At 40.2% G+C, this 18,457-nt stretch overlaps 1 protein-coding gene across 21 annotated transcripts in view; it reads left to right on the top strand.

Annotated features, from left to right (window-relative positions):
* R3HDM1 (R3H domain containing 1) overlaps nucleotides 1-18,457 on the top strand; it is a 132,085-nt gene that overhangs the window by 104,472 nt on the left and 9,156 nt on the right. For all 21 annotated transcript variants that reach the window (XM_039493764.1, XM_039493761.1, XM_039493760.1 and 18 more), the window contains 3 exons: nucleotides 4,116-4,270; nucleotides 12,722-12,864; nucleotides 15,178-15,281. In XM_039493764.1, coding sequence (XP_039349698.1) covers nucleotides 4,116-4,270; nucleotides 12,722-12,864; nucleotides 15,178-15,281 — 402 coding nt within the window. The remainder of the gene's footprint in view (nucleotides 1-4,115; nucleotides 4,271-12,721; nucleotides 12,865-15,177; nucleotides 15,282-18,457) is intronic.

Raw genomic sequence — 18,457 nt, 5'->3', positions numbered from 1 at the left:
CAATGCTTGATCGCATTCATCATGAAGTTACTATATTTCATGAAATGTTGATTTGAATTGGTTTCCATCAAATCTTGTTGATACTTTAAACAAAAATATGAGTGCTTTTATTAATCTGATCTCCATTGTCCTTTAGAAATTCTTGTTCTCTTAATTTAAAATATGTATTGGCATATGGAAATTGCCATACTAGTTTGCACTCAATATTTGTCTAGTCCAGCATTCTGTCTCCAACAGTGATCAACACCAGATGCTTCAGAAGAAGGTTCAATAAACCCTGCAGTTACACAGGTGTAGAATAATCTCTCCTCCCACATTAGATTTCTTCCTCATGTTTCTTCCAAAATTTGTTAACAAGAATTTCCAGAGCTACAGTACTTAATACCATCTATATAATTATCTAGTCCGTTTTTGAGTGTTGCTGAGTTTTTTGGCCTCTCAGCATATTCTGGCAATGAGTTCCACAATCTAGTTATGCATTGTGTGAAAAGGATTTCTTTTTATCAGTTTTGAATCTTCCACCTTTTAACATTCATTTAATATCCCCTTGCATTATTAGATGGGGAAAACAGATGCTGCTTTCTCTTCTATTAGCCATTCTTTATACTTCTTATTATGTCTTCTTATTCATCTCTTTTCAAAGGTAAACAATGCCAGTCTCTTTAATCTCTTTCCATACAAGTTCTTCCATGCTCAAAAATGTTCATTGTCCTTCACTGAATGACCTCTAATTCTACAATATCCATGTACACATGTATGTATTTGTAAAAGGTTTTGTTTTATAGTTTTGCGTGACTAATCATTTGAATGCGTGTAAGCAATGTGCTGTTTACATATAGGTATTTCTCTAGCAATCATCATGTTTTCTGAGCACCTTGTAAAATTAATGGTACATCACTTACTCTTCTCCCTTCTCCTAAGTTACTGAGTGAATTCGAGACACTATTTCCAGAAAGGTGGAAAATACACTAGATACATCTTGGGAAGTGACCAACACTTCAAATAGAAGAGCAGACTTTTATTAGAGCTGAGTCATTGCCATTTTTGTCCGTATGGATTTTAATGATTTTATATGCAATACAGGTGGCCTTTACACACTGTTTCATTCTGTTTTGTATGTTCATCCCAGTGTGATCCTGATGTAAATCACTGTGAAATCAGGCAAGTTTCATTGCTCTTCTTGCATTGCACATAGGTTTCTAATGAAACTGGAAGTGGGACTGGCAGACAGATTTCTGAATTCTTCATTACAGGCAAAGTCCCATGTATGATTTTTACAGCTGTGTAAATTTCATGTAGTTCCCCTTTTTATTTTGTGCTCCATTTTCATTTTTAATTGATTCTTTAGTCCCTTAGATGGTAAAGATGTCACTGTATCATATTTGTAAGGTTATCAACCTACAGCATCAGTTACCCTTCAGTTCTGTGCTACCACCTTTTCTGACAGGGCTGCAGGTGTACCATTGGCACTGTATGTAAATATTTGATAATAAGTTGTATTCTAGTGGAAGTAAAAAGTTGTTCGATCTCAGTCCACTGTCAGGGAACAATTGGCTGACTGATGTCCAAAGAATCAGAGTATGTCAGTTGAATTTGGCCTGCCACCAGTTTCTTAATGACCTTTCCCAGAAAAGGGGAGGCTTAGAGACCAGATGATAGTTGGCAAGGTTATTTTAAATAAAGTGATCTGTTGCAAGCAAGGACTGAATTATTGCATGTTTGAGGGCTGCTGGCAACTTATCCTCTTTAACCTTGCCAATAATGAGCTTGGGTATTCCCTACTGGTTTTTGTCAGTTCACACATGGCTGAATGGCTCTCACATTTCACAAATAGAACCTCTTCCAATTAGGAGCCTGGATGAAATTCATCCTGGGAGGATGGTGTGCTTATATTCTTCTATCATGTTACTATTTTGAGAGCTCCTGAGTCTTTGACAGTCTTGTCCATGACGTAGATGTGAGAGCTTCCGCCGCTGAGCAGCACTTACCCTTGAATTTCCACTGACTTTGTATTTTCTATATTTTGCACCCACTTCTTGATTTGGTAGCATTTCACGTTCACGTTGCACACGTACAAAGTAGTAGAGAATCAGATGATGTTGATTCAGAAACTGGTTGGAAGCAAACTGGGTTGATTAGTTGACCTACCAGTAGAAATGATTCCACTGAGCAGGATTTGCCTACATAATAGCAGAGAAGAAGGATCTCCTGACATCCACCTTAGCCTTGGCACAAGAACCTAAAAACTCTTTATGTCAAGAGTCATCCTTCCATCGGTACTTCAGTTTCTTCACCTCTCACTTCATTGGTTGCAGGTGATTGGTAAACCATGGCAACCTGGGAGGGTGATGCAAAGGGGAAAAGTTGCCTGGACTTTGTGACATCTGTAATCATGGACAACAAATTGCTGTAATGTTCCCATCAGACTGTCCATAAGCAGAACAGTTTTTTCTCCAGAGAGCTTTAGAAAACCAGCAAAATCTATCAATATATTTGGGTGGACCATGAAAACAATGCTATATTATTTTATTTATGGAGCTGATCACAGTAATAAAGACTAATGGAGTTTGAAGTTGTTATAACACAACATTTTTCTTCTAAGGTTCTTGTGGTTTTCATCATCATTGTGATGTTAAAATTGTGGTATTTTTGCAGAAACTTCCTTAAGGTTTTTGTTTTTTTTTAGTTTTTAAAAGTTTAGGTTTGTTGAAAATAAAAGTGCTTCTGACACGGAAAACTAACTAAATTCACTTGCTTACAAGTCAAATCAATGAGAGATATTATTTTGTTATTGATACACTATGTAATTCACATTAGCATTAATGAGAATTACTTACATGTCTTAATGATAGAATAGCCTCTTTTTAGTATTGTGCAGGCAGTTACTGTATAACTATCCGACATTGTTCAGTGGCACTTGGAAAATGGTAATTGTCTCCATATTGGTATTGCTGTCGTCACCGGAGAGTAACTGATTTGTGTTTGGTATTTCGTGGTGTAGACAAATGGATCCAAATGATCTTAACCCTCTGTATACACTGTAAATTCCACTCTCACCAAGCTGCCAGAGATGAAGGGTCAATGGTTTATTTTTGTTTGCTTTGAATAGTTGTTCCTTTTTGAGAACTCCTACTAGTACTGTTTATAAAACCTAATGGTTCTTATTAGGCAACTGAGACTTCTCTAAAGGTGGAATAACCAGTTTTTAAAAGGACACAGCTGGATTAATGTTCATATATTTAAAGCAACAACAAAAATTTTCCTTACCAAAGAGATGAATAACCTCTTAAATTATTAAAATTAATGGAATTTACAAAATCAAGCTTAATTTTTTACATTGATTGCTTGAAGAATAAACACTAATCAACTTTTTTTTTGTATAGTCTGTTTCTACTGTATTTCATTTTCAGGTTATGTATATCCCAATGCTGCAATGTCTGGATTATAAAGAATGCATGGGACTGTTTTGTTTTTGTTTTTAATTTTTCATTAGACTTTAGAGTAAAACATTGGAAACCTATCTAGATGAGGAGGTCTCTGAATTACTAAATAGAATTCTTTCCCAGGTGTCTGGCTGGTGGGTCTTGCCCACATGCTCAGGGTCTAACTGATTGCCATATTTGGGTTTAGGAAGCAATTTTCTCTCAGGCCAGATTGTCGGAGACCCTGGGGGATGGGTGGAGGTGCGGGTGGGGTTTGCCTTCCTATGCGGCATGGGTCACTTGCTTGTTTGAACTAGAGTAAATGGTGGATTCTCTGTAATTTAGACTTAAAATCAAGATTTAAGGACTTCAGTAACTCATCAGAGGATATGGATCCATTACAGAAGTGAGTGAGTGAGGTTTTGTGGCTTGTAGGAGGTGAGACTAGATCATGGTGGTCCCTTTTGGCCTTACAGCCTGAGTCTATTACTCTTTTTAGTTTTGTAAATATTTGCTCTTCCAAAAGATACATTTAGGATTAAGTCTGGCCTGACATCCCGATGAGAAAGTTCTATTAGCTGTCTTAACAAAACTATAACCTTTTCATATGTACATCTATGTGTAAAACATGTTATAGATGCAATGTAATGTAATTGTTTTCAAAACAAGATTTAAATATTTGTGTAACTACAGGCTACCAAGTTATGCCTAACCAGCAGCAAGCCTACCAGGGGTTGGTTGGAGTTCAGCAGTCTCAGAATCAAAATCTAGTCAGTAGCCAACACAACAACATTGGAAATCAGATACAGGGTGTGATTGTTCCTTATACTTCAGTGCCATCTTATCAGGTAAGTTATCTTTTCAGAACTTCCTTGTCATGTGTTTGAATATTTAAAGCAATTTAAAAAAATCTGAACAACTTTGTAGGCTGAAAAAAGCTCCAGCAGGAGCTTTCGTATCTTAAAAAGGTAATGTGAAATGTCTGAAGCAGGAGCATTACAAATAAACAACTTTCCATTAAATAGTTGCACGGAGGGCCTGGGTGTTACAGTCAAAGTATAGCATTAAATATCGTGTAGAGTACATGAAACCAGAGGCATTTTGTTGTTTTTTGTCTTCTGTTACAGAAAAATCTCCTGATTAATTCTTAGAATTCCTAGAACTCAAACTTTGAAATCCCTATAACCAAGCTTTTGCATTGTTTTGGGGGAAAAGAGAACATTTTGACATTACTTGGCACTATTGCAGCTATTGTCATCACTAGTCTTCGGCCTGGTCTACACTAGGCGTTTAAACCAGTTTTTAGTAAAAAAAACCGACGCCCACCCGTCCACACTGAGAGCTCTTTATATTTCTATAAAGGGCTCTTTAAACCTTTTTCTCCTCCTCTCCCTCCTCCTAAGTAGAGCTAATGTCCTAGTCGGATGGATTAGATCGATTTAGGATTAGTGTGTGTGCCGACGGCGGTATTGGGGTATACTGGTATGACTGACCGGTGACCACTGGACAGCTGCTCTGGACAGACAGTAGCAAGGGCCAGGAGAAGCCAGCCCCCTTTTGAATAATCATTTCCTGTTGGCCCAGCGTGGCTCCGATCCCAGCGGCGTGTGGATGAGTAAAAAAAAAAAAAAAAAAAGAAAAAGAAATCCGCATGCCGATGATGATGTGATATAGAATGATAGATAGAATCTGTTCTATCTACGAGCAAATGAAGAATAAAAAAAAAAAAAATTTAAAAATTTTCAAGAAGACATGGCTTTTAAAAAGCTCTGCTGCGGCGTGACAAAGCCAAAGAAAAGAAAAAGAAATGGGCGGCTCATGGACTGGACTGGAGGACTCATCCCACAGTTCCTGCAGTTCTCATTTGCAATTGCATTCTTGGCTGAGCTCAAAGGGTCAAACAAAGTGTCACAGGGTCCAAAGTGGGTTCAGGGCATGGCCAGACAATCCCACCCCCACCCCACCCCCAGAACACCCCCAAAAAAAAATCCTCTCTTACCCCCTTTCTTTGAATGTCACTTCTTTCTACTGAATGCTAGCAGCTGACCCAATGCTGCAGCACTCCCCTCCATGGCCCCCCTCTCCATGGGGTGCATGTGGATATGACTGGTACCCAGCCTCTTCATCTCAGCCTGGGCACACATGGGATCAGCATAAAGACTGGCCATGCATGCCAGCATCGGGTGGGTCTGTGCCTGGCCCTAATTTTTCTAATTTTTCCTGTGGTGTGGTGCATGGCTTGTCATACTGGTCATACAGGGGGGGCTGCATGGCTGCTCCACCCATCCCCCCCAAAAAATGTGCCAAAAAGATTCAATTGCCCCTGGACTAGCTCCAGGCTCTCTCCTCCCTCCTCTCCTCCTCTCTGGACTCTGTCTGGCTGGATCTGCTGCTACACTCTCTCTTCATCCTAACTCACTAGTGTCTCTTCTTCTGTGTTTCTTATTCTCTTCCATATTAGCATAACACACACACAGGGACAATGCTACAGACAGGGGGGGGGGAAAGGAAAAAATCAGGGGGTGGGGTGAATGCAGCACTGTGGTTGCATAGCAGGCATACAGCTCATAAATTCTGCAGGACACAGCAGAGCTGTGCTCTCTGACAGTGGTTCTCTAGTTCTACTGTACACCCTCTAGTGAGCTAGGCAGGATTTTTTTTCTAGTACAAAAAGGAGGATTCTTTCTCTGAGAGTCTTTTTTTTTTTGCTCCTTTGGCTAAGAGCGCCTAGGGAAGCAGAGCACAGCAGCATGAGCAGCAAAAGCTGGTAAAAGCGCATGGTCATCTTTTTCATTTTTTTTTGGTAGATGGGTGGGGTAATGGTGCGTGCTGGGTAGCTCATGCAAAAGCAATGCAAAAGCAAAGCATGCTCTGCTGTGCAGCTGCTGCTGCGTGCTAGTACACATACATGCTGACACATACAAAAGCAACAGCAAAACAGGAAAGGGCAGGCTCCATGAATGCCAGGCAGGCTGCCAGGGCAAAAAGGATCCAAAAAAATGCGAAATGCTTGTCTGCCCAAGGTGCCCACAGAAGAAGGCAAACCCACCCAGACCAGCCCACAACGACATTGACTTTGCCCAACCGCCCCATCAGGCTCTGGGATCTCAGGCGGGGAGGGGACGGCGCCGGGAGGCTAGGGGACTATGGGATAGCTACGAATAGCTACCTAGCTCCGGACGCCGACCTAGCCTGTGACGCCCACCACGACGCCACCGATTTAATGTGTTTGGCGTTTTGTGTTTTATAATATGTGTTTTGTAGTATTCAACAAAGAAATTTAGAATAGTCCTTCCTTGCTATTATGTAGAACTCAAGTCAGTTAATCATGGAGGTTATCACTTAATTTCTATAGCAGAGCTACTTCCCTTGGTGGAATAATTGATATATGGTCAATGGGGAGCAGAGAATTTTCTAAGTAGAATAATTATATGATATGCCTCGTGTAAATTTTTTCAGTCGCCAGCCCTCTATTTTGTCCAATCATATTATGCCATTCTCTGATCCTCCTAAGTTTCATCTTAAATACTTGTTTCACTTTAAGAAGCACTGGTATAACCCTTATGTTAAGGTAACATTCTGGAATGAAGCAGAGGCACAAACATTTAATATTCAAATGTGTAACTTCTCACTTCTAAAGCTCTTTTGATGCAAAGATCTTTTAACACTTTACAAAATGTTGCTAAGTGTCATTTCTGTTTTACAGAAGGAGAAACTCAGATAGGTGACTTGCCTGAGTTCACGCAGCGTGACACTGGTAGAGTTGGGAATAAGGCAAAGGCCTTCCAACTCCCAGTATGTTGTATTTAAAAAAAAAGCCTATTTCACTAAAGCCTTTTTCAACAGTTGCCCAGAGTAGTTGGGTTGGATCTGTTTAAAAAAAGATGAAAAAACCCTCATACTTCAGTCCCTCAAAACATTTTAGTGTAGAGTTTCCAGCATCCTGTCTTGATATTTGTAGTCAGCTATTGTTTCAATTGGGGGAGGAGAGATAGCTCAGTGGTTTGAGCAGCTTCTCTGTGGATTGTGCTAGTTTAGTGTTAGCGGTTAGTTAGACTAGTTGCCTTTTGGTAGCACATGCAAAAATCTTATAAGGCTGGAACTCACTCCCTGCCCTCTTCCTCACAGGAGTTCTATCAAAGTGACAGAAGTGAAACCCCCGGGGATTGAAACCAGCACTTTTGTGAAGCTTTAATGCCACTTAATGATGGGCACTCGAGGTGCCTGTTTTGTTTAGGGGTCATGCCCCCCGTCCGCTAAGCAGGCTCAAAAAGCTAGAGAAGCCCACTTAAGATTGTTCCTTCTATAGCATTATATGCGAGCCTCCTTGTATGTTGAAAGGAAGGATGCAGCTAGACTTCAGTACTCCGGTCTGTCTGCTTACACGAGGCACATGACTCATAATTCTGACTTGTCTCAGTCTCAAAATTCAAGGAGCAGCCAACAGCTGTCTGAGAAGGATCCCTCTGGTACCCTGGAACTAACTGTTAGAGCTGGAAGTACCCACTAACCGTGCAGACTGCTCCTCTCTCAGTACCAGTCATTGAGTACTTGGCCCCTCAGGACTCAGCACTTCTCTACAGGCAACCTTGGAACCATGTTCCTTGGTCCTCAGCACATCAGTAGCTAGTGTGTTGGTACCTAAGGCATATACTGTGCCAAGTGACTTATCTGTGAGTCTGGTGCTGGCTCTTTTGGTCTGAGAGATTGAGGGTGGCGATAGCTAAGTCATCAGATTTTGAGAAGTCACCCTGATAGTTAAAGCGGGTATTTCTGGTACCAACTGCACCCACTACTCAGTTAGGGAGAGAACAACAGAGCCAGGGCATTCCTGAGAGGATGCCCTTTCCTTGACAGAGGTGTACATCATCATCATCATCATCCCTGTCAGGGCATAGTAGGGACTCTTCACCTGCATACCCTTCTTCCCCTGTTTGGGGAGAGTGGGAGAGACTCTGGGGAGCAATCTGTAAGGGGCAGCAGGGCCTATAGAGGACATCCCTCCTGGTGTCCCCTAACTCCTCCACCCATGCTGTATTGGCCTATTGGATGCCCTGCAGGAGTTCATCTGTATTCTCTTTAGACTGTATTATTGGCCCCCGCCAGAGTTTGATTATTCTTCCCCAAGGGGCAATATAGACCAAACAGCTAGGCCAGCTACTGCAGCCTCAGATTCTGGAAAGGTTGGAGGAGGAAAGTGATTAGTAGTATTTTTAAGAGGAAGAACAGCTCAAACCCATTGCAGTCTCCTCATCCTCTCACGACAAGGCAGTAAATCACCCAACATCATCTCCAGTTGATGACTTCAAGGCATTCCAGGACCTCGTCAGGCACATGGCAGAGACTCTGTGTATACCTGTGGAAGTGGTGCAGGAGAAACCTCTCAAACTCCTGGACATCTTATGTCTTCCCATGCCTGGCAGTTTTGCCATGCTTGTATTGTTGGAACATGTGTAAGACCTGTGACATGCCAATATCCATTCCATCCACATCCAAGTGAGCTGACAGGAGTCCCACCCATTTCCAAGGTCACTTGTGGTAGCTGCCATCTAAGAGAGGCCGAAGCAGCAGGGGCCTCCCAAATGCTAATCTAGGGAAAAAGACCTCAGTAGTCTGGATGCATTCAGATACAACTCTGTCTGCCAGCTAGCAGACCCACATAGCTAAGTACCAAGTGCTTCTGTTCAATTATAATTATTTGAATTGGGACAAGTGTCTGAATTTCTGGGCAGGCTCCCTCAAGAACACCAAGAGGAACTAAAGACGATCATGCCCAAAGGACAGCTGATATTTTACACTTCCTTACAGGCTGCACTGGGTGCATCTGACATAGCGGTGTGTACTGTGGACCTCCCTGGAAATCTATGAAGATTGGAGCCAAGGAGATCTTCTGAGACACCTCTGTAGCCAAACAACAATTGAGGACCTATCCTTTGAAGGCAACAAACGCTTTAATTTAAAGACAGATAAGGCTTTCCATTCCTTAAATGATCTAGAGTGCCTCTGATCCCTGAGCCGTTATGTTCCAGATGGAAGCAAGTATCACCAGATATTTTCTTCAAGCAGCATTCCTCTGCCAGCTCAAAGGATCTCACAACTGCCAAGAAAGAAGCAGAGGTTTCAGCAACAACAGCTCTGCCTTTTCCTGCTGCTTGTTTGAAGAATGTTCCTATTTTTGAACTCTGCAGGACAGCTACATGGACTTCAGTCCACACATTCACAAGACTACTCTTTTTTGTAAAGGTTTCTACATTGGATGCCTACTTTGGTATGGCTATCCTGCGGTCATTGTTTAAGTAAAACTTTTACTATCCATCTCCAAGCAAACAGACAGCTGCTTGTTAGTCACCATCAGTGAAATCCACATGGACAATTGCTCAAAGAAGAAAGTTATTTACCTTTACAGTAACTGTGGTTCTTTGAGATGTGTTGTCCAAATGAATTGCACATTCTGTCTTCCTTCCTTGCTATTACAGTGTCTTAGCCCTGTGGGACTCTGTATGGGCGAAGGCACTAAGGGACAGTCGGGCCCACACTGCCCTATGTGCCCTTATATGGCACTGTACATCTAGGATGACAGGTATGGCCACAATGGACACTGCTGGCCAAAAGAATCTAATCTCTTATGCATGTGGACAGCATGTCTTCAATAACGACAGTTACTATAAGGTAAGTAACTGTTCTTTCACTGCCCCAGGGATTCACCAACACGAGTCTCTTTCATCCTGACATTTTTGAGGAATTTGGCTCATCTCTCCATGAGGATTGTACATCTCCTATATTTTTTTCATTTGTTTTCGTATCTGTATCTTACACTCACACATTCACCTGCACCTTTACCACTACTACTCTGCAGTCCACACTCTTAAGGTTACCAGTTTATTTTCTGTCAGATAACAGGCTTAGGCTTTCTGTCTTACCCTCAAGCAAAATGGCATCATGTTTGCCCCTTAAGTCTGATGGGCACATTGATTTCTCCCCTTGGCTTGGTCCAGCTTCAGAGCCCTCCCATTTAAAAAAAAAAAGTAATACACCAGCTCACAACAAAAAAATTAAATTTGAGTATAGGAAACAACAAAAACCAGTCTGCCTGATAGCTTGCTTGAGTCACTGCTACTCACAAGCATGTGACACCGCTTTCCTTCACATAAATAAGGTGATATTTTAACTAGGGCCGTCAAGCAATTAAAAAAATTAATTGTGATTAATTGCACTGTTTAAATAAATTGTATTTTATTATTGTTTATTTTGGATGTTTTCTACATTTTCAAATATATTGATTTCAATTACAACACAGAATACAAAGTGTACACTGCTCCCTTTATTTTTTATTACAAACATTTGCACTGTCAGCAAACAAAAGGTAACAAAAAAGGTAACAATTGGAGATATACCAATCTCCTAGAACTGGAAGGGACCTTGGGTCATCATCAAAGTCCCCCCCCTCACTAGCCAGGCAGGACCATTTTCCCAGATCCCCCCCCCTCCTCTCCCTTGAACTTGAACCTCACAACCCTGGGTTGCAGGCAAAAAACAACCACAGCTATCCCCCTAGTATTTTTCAATTCACCTAATGCAAGCACTGTAGTGCAATCTCTTTATCATGAAAATTGAACTTCCAAATGTAGAATTATGTACAAAAAAACTGCATTCAAAAACAAAACAATGTAAAACTTCAGAGCTTACAAGTCCACTCAGTCCTACTTCTTGTTCATCCGATCACTCAGACAAACAAGTTTGTTTATATTTGCAGGAGATAATGCTTCCTGCTTCTCGTTTACAGTGTCACCTGAAACTGAGAACAGGTGCCCTCATGGCACTGTTGTAGTCGACGTCGCAAGATATTTACATGCCAGATGCACTAAAGATTCATATGTCCCTTTTATGCTTCAACCACCATTCCAGGGGACACGTGTCCATGCTGATGACGGGTTCTGCTCCATAACAATCCAGAGTAGCGCAGACCGACGCATGTTCATTTTCATTATCCGAGTCAGATGCCACCAGCAGAAGATTGATTTTTCTTTTTTGGTGGTTCGAGTTCTGAAGTTTCCGCATCAGAGAGCTGCTCTTTTAAGACTCCTGACAGCACGCTCCACACCTCACCCTTCTCGGATTTTGAAAGGCACTTCAGATTCTTAAAACTTGGGTCGAGTGCTGTAGCTATCTTTAGAAAGCTCACATTGGTACCACCTTTGCATTTTGTGAAATCTGCAGTGAAAGTGTTCTTAAAATGAACAACATGTGATGGGTCATCGTCCGAGACTGCTATAACATGAAATATTTGGCAGAATGCAGGTAAAACAGAGCAGGGGACATACAATTCTTTCCCAAGGAGTTCAGTCACAAATTTAATTAACGCATTATTTTTTTTTAACGAACGTCATCAGCATGGAAGTATGTCCTCTGGAATGGTGGCCTAAACATGAAGGAGCATACGAATGCTTAGCATATCTGACACGTGAATACCTTGCAATACCAGCTACAAAAGTGCCATGCAAATGCTTGTTCTCACTTTCTGGTGACATTGTAAATAAGAAGAGGGCAGCATTATCTCCTGTAAATGTAAACAAACTTGTTTGTCTTAGCAACTGGCTGAACAAGAAGTAAGACTGAGTGGACTTGTAGGCTCTGAAGTTTTACATTGTTTTGTTTTTGAGTGCAGTTGATGACACAGAGATTGCACTACAGTACTTGTATAAGGTGAATTGAAATACAATTTATCATTTTTACAGTGCAAGTATTTGTATTGAAAAATAATATACACTTTGATTTCAATTACAACACAGAATTTCATATATATATATATATATGAAAATGTAGAAAAAATCCAAAATATTTAATAAATTTAAATTGGTATTCTGCTGTTTAACGCTGTGATTAATCATGATTAATTTTTAATTAATCATGAGCGTTAACTGCGATTAAGTGACATCCCTAATTTTGACTGCTTTATACTATAAATGTAGCTTGATAACTTTACATATTCAATTAGTTGCATATTATTTTACTTAGGTCTCTGTTGCATAAATATTAAATGTGTTACAATTCTGATTTAAATACATCAGACTCCACAGGTTCATCAAAAATTGAATTGTTAGAATATGTAGTTAGATAATCAGGTGGAGAATTTTCTAGGATGGGTAATATCTCTGATAGGGTAATTATGGAATTAACATGCGTTTTAGTGTTTAACATTAGCTGTATTTTTAACAAACTCTTGTGTGATGTGAGTGGTCTGGAGGCAGAGGAGGAACTTTTTTGCAGAAAATAAGTCTTCACATGTTCTCAATCTTCAGGTTTCAGTGCCTCAAGGTTCCCAAGGAATGCCCCAGCAGACATATCAGCAGCCTGTTATAATTCCCAGTCAGTCAAATCTGTCCACAACAGGAATACCCGTTTATTACAGTGTCATTCCATCAGGTCAGCAGAATAATTTAAGGTGAGTAATTCAGTAATTTGATCTTCAGTAACCTGCTTATTACTTTCCAGTCCTCTAACAGAGTTTGCTTTAGGATCTTAGTATTTTCAATATTAGTTCTTAGTGTGGCTTTGTGGCCACTTCTTACAGCTAGGTAACAAAAGTATATATTTTTATGTCACCTTTATTTCCTGTTATTGATGGAAGGTAGATAGAACACTGTTCTCTTCAGTAATTGGGACTTGTGATTGAAAAATCAAAACAAAAAGATTCTCAGGTTACTTCTTGAAGTAGCTTATTGTAACAGAATTTCTAGTTTGAGTATTTGCTGAATCATTTAGGGTAGTGGTTTTCAATCAGGGGTATGCAGAGGTCTTCCATGGGGTACATCAGCTCAACTAGATATTTGCCTTGTTTTACAATAGGCTACATAAAAAGCTCAAGTGAAGTCAGTATAAACTAAAATTACATGCAGACAATTACTTGTTTATACTGCTCTGTATGCTGAAATGTAAGTATAATATTTATATTTCAATTGATTTATTTCATAATTATATGGTAAAAATGAGAAAGTAAACAATTTTTTCGGTAATAGTGTGCTGTGACACTTTCATATTTTTATGTCTGACTTTGTAAGCAAGTAAATTTTAAGTGAGGTGAAAGTTGGGGGTACACAAGACATCAGACTACTGAAAAGGGGTACTGTAGTCTGGAAAGGTTGAGAGCCACTTGTTCGGGGAACACTGTTTTTACTCCAAGCCCCAGGAAATGCATTAATTCCTTTTTGCCATGACATTTAAAACTTCGGAGAGACTTCTTTAGTCACTAGGTTTGTCACAGAAGTGACTTTGAGACAGTAATACAGATTTGAGTCCTCAAAGTCCATGGCCCTCTCATGATTCCTGAGTCCAGCTCTCTGACCCTGAAAAGTCAGCGAGTAAGCTCCTCCGTTGAACTCCTGCCTTCAGCCTGCTCTGGCTGTCTGGCTTTGAGCCAGCATGCAACTCCCTGGCCTTCAGCCCAATCTTGCATTCCTTGCACAGCCAATGCTCCTTTTGAATCCAAAATAGAAGTGTGGCTATGCAAGGGATACAAGAACCTCTTAAATCTGTAAGCAACTTTAAGGCTCAATTCTGTGACTCTTTACTCCGTGCTACCAACTCATATAACTTTGTTGCAAGTCTCACAATATTTTTTTAAAGAGATCTCATGAATTTCTGACTTCAGCCTTCCATCTCTCAAATTTTAGTCCTTCTCTGATTTCCCCCATTACTGTCAATGGGACTAAAGCTGCAGGGTACCCTCAGTAAAGATGGTGGCCCTTTTTCACCATGTGAAGGCCTCCACAGGAAAATTTGGGGGTACCTAGAATCAGATTATGAGGCAGGGTATTAAACAAAGTGAAAATGAACACGGAGAAAAGAAAGATATCAACAATGTCAGTCCTATATGGGCCTCTCTCCATCTATTTTACTTTTATACTTTATAATAATTTACGCCAAAAGCTATCATCATCTTCATTTTTTCTGAATTCATCAGTCAGAAAATTATTTATGGCCAAAATGTTGATGGATTATGTCTTCCTGTCCTCTAAATTTATTCTCCTTTACATTTACTAAAGGACATTATAACCTTTGGACCTAGGAGCCTGAAAACTTTCCTGGAGGACCTGTTTGTTACACACACTTTTGTATTTGAGCTTTCTTGCTTGTAGATAGGTTTTGTGTCACTAACAGTTTCTAAAATTATTCTTATAGATTAGCAATATCTTTCAGCACAGACATGAAAAGATGTAGACTGCTGTCCTCTAAGTCCTGGTCTACACACCGTTCTTCTACCGCTAAAACTGTTGGGGACATGGGGGGGCAGTGACTGTTTTTACAGAAATAATTATATAGTACAACCCCTAGTGTAGACACAGTTACACTGGTGTAAAGTTACCTTATCAGTAAAGTTTCTTCCCTTTCCTGGAAGGGAATACCAAAATAAAGCACCTTCATACTAACATCTCTTCATCACCACTAGGAGCTTATGCTACTTTAAATATACCAGTATAGTCAAAGTGATACAACTTTGTAGTGCAGACCAGGCCTAAGTCATGAGATGTGAAGAGTCCTGAAATTTCTTTTTTAGTGTTTTCTATTTTCAGAAAAAAGCAGATAATGATTAAAAGAAAATAAAAGCATTATATTTTCTTTGGGGAATTGATATAAAAATTCTATTTACCTGTATGTAGCATGTGTTGTCAACTAGTTCAAAAGCAATGGTTGAAATATATATATAATTATCTTTTTAATTCTCATTTATGTGTCGCCGTTGTATTGTTTACTGCAGTTCATCAGTAGGATATTTGCAGCCTCCAGGATCAGAGCCAATGCAGTTTCCTAGAACATCTTCCCCATGCAACTCACAGCAGCTTCAAGGACAACAGTGTACAGGTATGGGAATATAACTTTTTGGTGGTCGGTGAAGTAAACAGAACTACATTTTCTGAATGACTAAGAAAAAGTTCTCGCTGTTAGTATGCTGTGTATTTTGATAAATGCGGCTTAACGGGGGAAATTTAGAATTAATCCGTGCATTAGCTGTATAGATATATTTTAAAACCAGCAGTTGATGTCACTGAGTTATACTGGGGATTTAGCCTGATTTCTCACTTTTGTTTGTCTCATATTATGGAAAGCTTATAAATAGTTTTTCTCTACAATGTAATGACATATTTCAGTATGCCATGCTTGTATATGTGGTTGAGAGTTGAGACAGGAGAAGATTGCAAACACAAACTAAATTATTAATGAAGAGATCATTTTTGAAAGACAAGGGAGTTTACTGAAATTTCTCCCTTACTATTTATAACTTGCAATACATCATAGTAATTGAACGTGTTACAGTTTAGAGCTTTTGTGCAACTTCTGCTCAAATTCACTTTCCTAAATCTTGTTGGTTCCTATGGTTTTATGTAGGCTAGGGTTCCATGTATATTTTAAAAATGAATAAAATTTAAATTATTAGTGGATCCTCTTAGAAGAGCTATTCAATAGGGATGATTGCTGATCTGTAAGGATGATTGTATCTCCTTCCAGCTGGCCATATAGTCTAGAATTGGGACATCTAAGTTTGAGACTTGATTTTTGCACCTGATCCAGCAGAGGCTGGGTGCATTATGGAAGCAGTATACTTAGCTCCTGTGCTCAGGAAACAGATTCTAGTTTTCATCAGTTGAACCAGAAACAACAATGGAGAAGTCATGCTGTGGGAGAGGAGGAAAAATAGTAGGCATTCTTCAAGCTATGGGCAAGGGGACAGTAATTTGTTCAACTACAGGTCACAGGAAACTAACTCCTCCAGGATTTTTATATGGTAGGTTTAGTCACTGCTTTACTTTCCTAGTTTATAACAACCATTCTGTCCAAAGAAGTATAGTAAGTTATCAAATTGTTGTAATAGTTAGTCAAGTTATCAGCTGTCACTTTGTCTGTATGAAGTATACTCGTTGTTTCCTTTATCCCCCACTGACCTTTTCTCCACTGATACAATTATAAAATTTAAAAAATGAAACTCTAGACAAAATAATGGCTAATTTCAGTGGCTTTATTCGGGGCAAGTTTCTCCAGATGAGAACATGATTTGGCAGAATCACCGGGCTAGCTTAAACCACATTTCAGAATAAAATGGTTAGTTTGTGCATGTACTGAAATAAATAATAAACCTGATAGATTATAAGAATAGTAGCAGGCATATGGAGCTTTTCACATACAAAGTGTTTTACAAACGTTAGTTTACATTGTTGTAGCCATGTTGTTCCCTAGGATATTAGAGAGACAAGGTGGGTGAGGTAATATCTTTTATTAGACCAACTTTTGTTGGTGAAAAAGATGGGCTTTTAATCTTATACAGAGCTCTTTTTCAGGTCTGGGAAGGTACTCAGTGTCACAGCTGAATACAAGTTGGAACAGATTGTTTAGCATAAGTAGTTAACACATGTTGTAAGAGACCATTCAAGGTTAAGTCGCCAGTCATAGGACAAAAAATGGGGGCTAGTGGGTTGCAGATTGTTGTAATAAGTCATAAATCTAGTGTCTTTATTAAGTCCATGATTTTTATTTCCTAGTTAGAGGTATGATTTTAAGTTCTTGGCTCATCTTTTGAAGGTGTTGTGCAGATTTCCTTTGAAGATGAGGACTGAGAGGTCATATATGGGAGTGATCATTTTGTGAAACATGTTCACTCCTGGGTAAGGCCCTACTTAATTTGCAAAGTTGCAGAAATTGCGGATCCCGCCATATTATGCTTTCACTGCAGTTTTGACAGCAGGGGAGCCCCTGCTCTTAGCCCCAGGCATCGGACAGTGGGACCCCCCCACTGTCAGTTCCAGATGTCTGCTGTCAGCCCTGGGCTCCTGCTCTCAGCTCCAGGTGGCCAATAGCGGGTGCCCCTGCTGTCAGCCCCAGGCTCCCGCTCTGAGCCCTGGGCAGCCGACAGCAGAAAATCACAGAAAAGTAATAATGGATCTTATTACTGCAAATAATAACTTCCATTATTACTTTTCCACAATTTTTCATGGCTTGTCTGCAACTCAAGCCACTTTTTTTTTTTTAAACAATCATCCTGCAGTTCAAATAGGGCCTTACTCATGGGTGATGTGGCATTTTTGTCTTTTATAATTTCTCTGGGTGATTGTCTGGTTTCACCTACTTAGTTGTTTGGGCATATAATACAGTGAGTGAGGTACACCACATGTTGTGATAGGCATAGTGGGACCCATGAGTTTTGAAAGGTGTGTTATGGGAGTGTTTATGATCACAGCAGTGGAGATGTGCCTTCAAGTTTCGCATCTCTTTCTGGCAAGGTCTGGTGCAGCTTTGAACTGGTGTGTCTCAGTCTGTAAAGAGTTTGCTTCTGATGATGAGCTTGGTGGGTACAAAGATCAGAAGATGGAGTTCAGAAAAGATTTCTTTGAGGATGTGGTCACCATCGAGTATGGGGTTGTAATTGTTTGATGATACCCCGTATGGTGTCCAGTGTGACAACTAAGGGTGGGCTGTGAGAGAGGTTTTTTTTCCCCTGTATTGAAGCAGTGTATTTAGGGTAGATATCTGAGTGTTGTCTATTGTGTTGTAGATATTTGAGGCAGGCAGTGATGCTATCATTGTGAGTGATGTTGGTGGGGGCAGGTCTTAAGTATCTAGGTGGTGGAATAAGGGTGTATGGTTGCTGCAGAGCAAAGGGCCGCCTGACACTCCATCTCCTAGCAGCTGATGGCCTGGGCCCCTCATCTGCAAAGGTGCCAACTGAAGGTGTTGGAGACACAGAGATCAAGTGGCCTCCTGGCCCAGGAAAGAGACAAAGGCCAGAAAGGAGAGGCTGGAGGGGTTTTCAGTCTGGAGCTTGGTTGAAGAGTGAGTCACTCCAGAATGCCTAAAAATAAACCAGACGGTCTAACAATTCAATAAGTGTTCTCCCACTCTGGCTAGTTAATAATCCACCTTGACAGTTTTGGTGTAACACCATTGGGAGGCATGGATCAGATCTATCAAAGTTTGAATTAAAGAGGTGGTGTGAGGAATCTTGAGTGACATGAGTGTAAAAAAAATTTTATTTCAGAGAGAGAAGA

The sequence above is a fragment of the Mauremys reevesii genome, linkage group 11 (genome assembly GCF_016161935.1).
Source record: "Mauremys reevesii isolate NIE-2019 linkage group 11, ASM1616193v1, whole genome shotgun sequence".
In the NCBI taxonomy this organism is placed as follows: Eukaryota; Metazoa; Chordata; order Testudines; family Geoemydidae; genus Mauremys; species Mauremys reevesii.
This window is presented reverse-complemented; position numbering and strand designations above follow the sequence as displayed.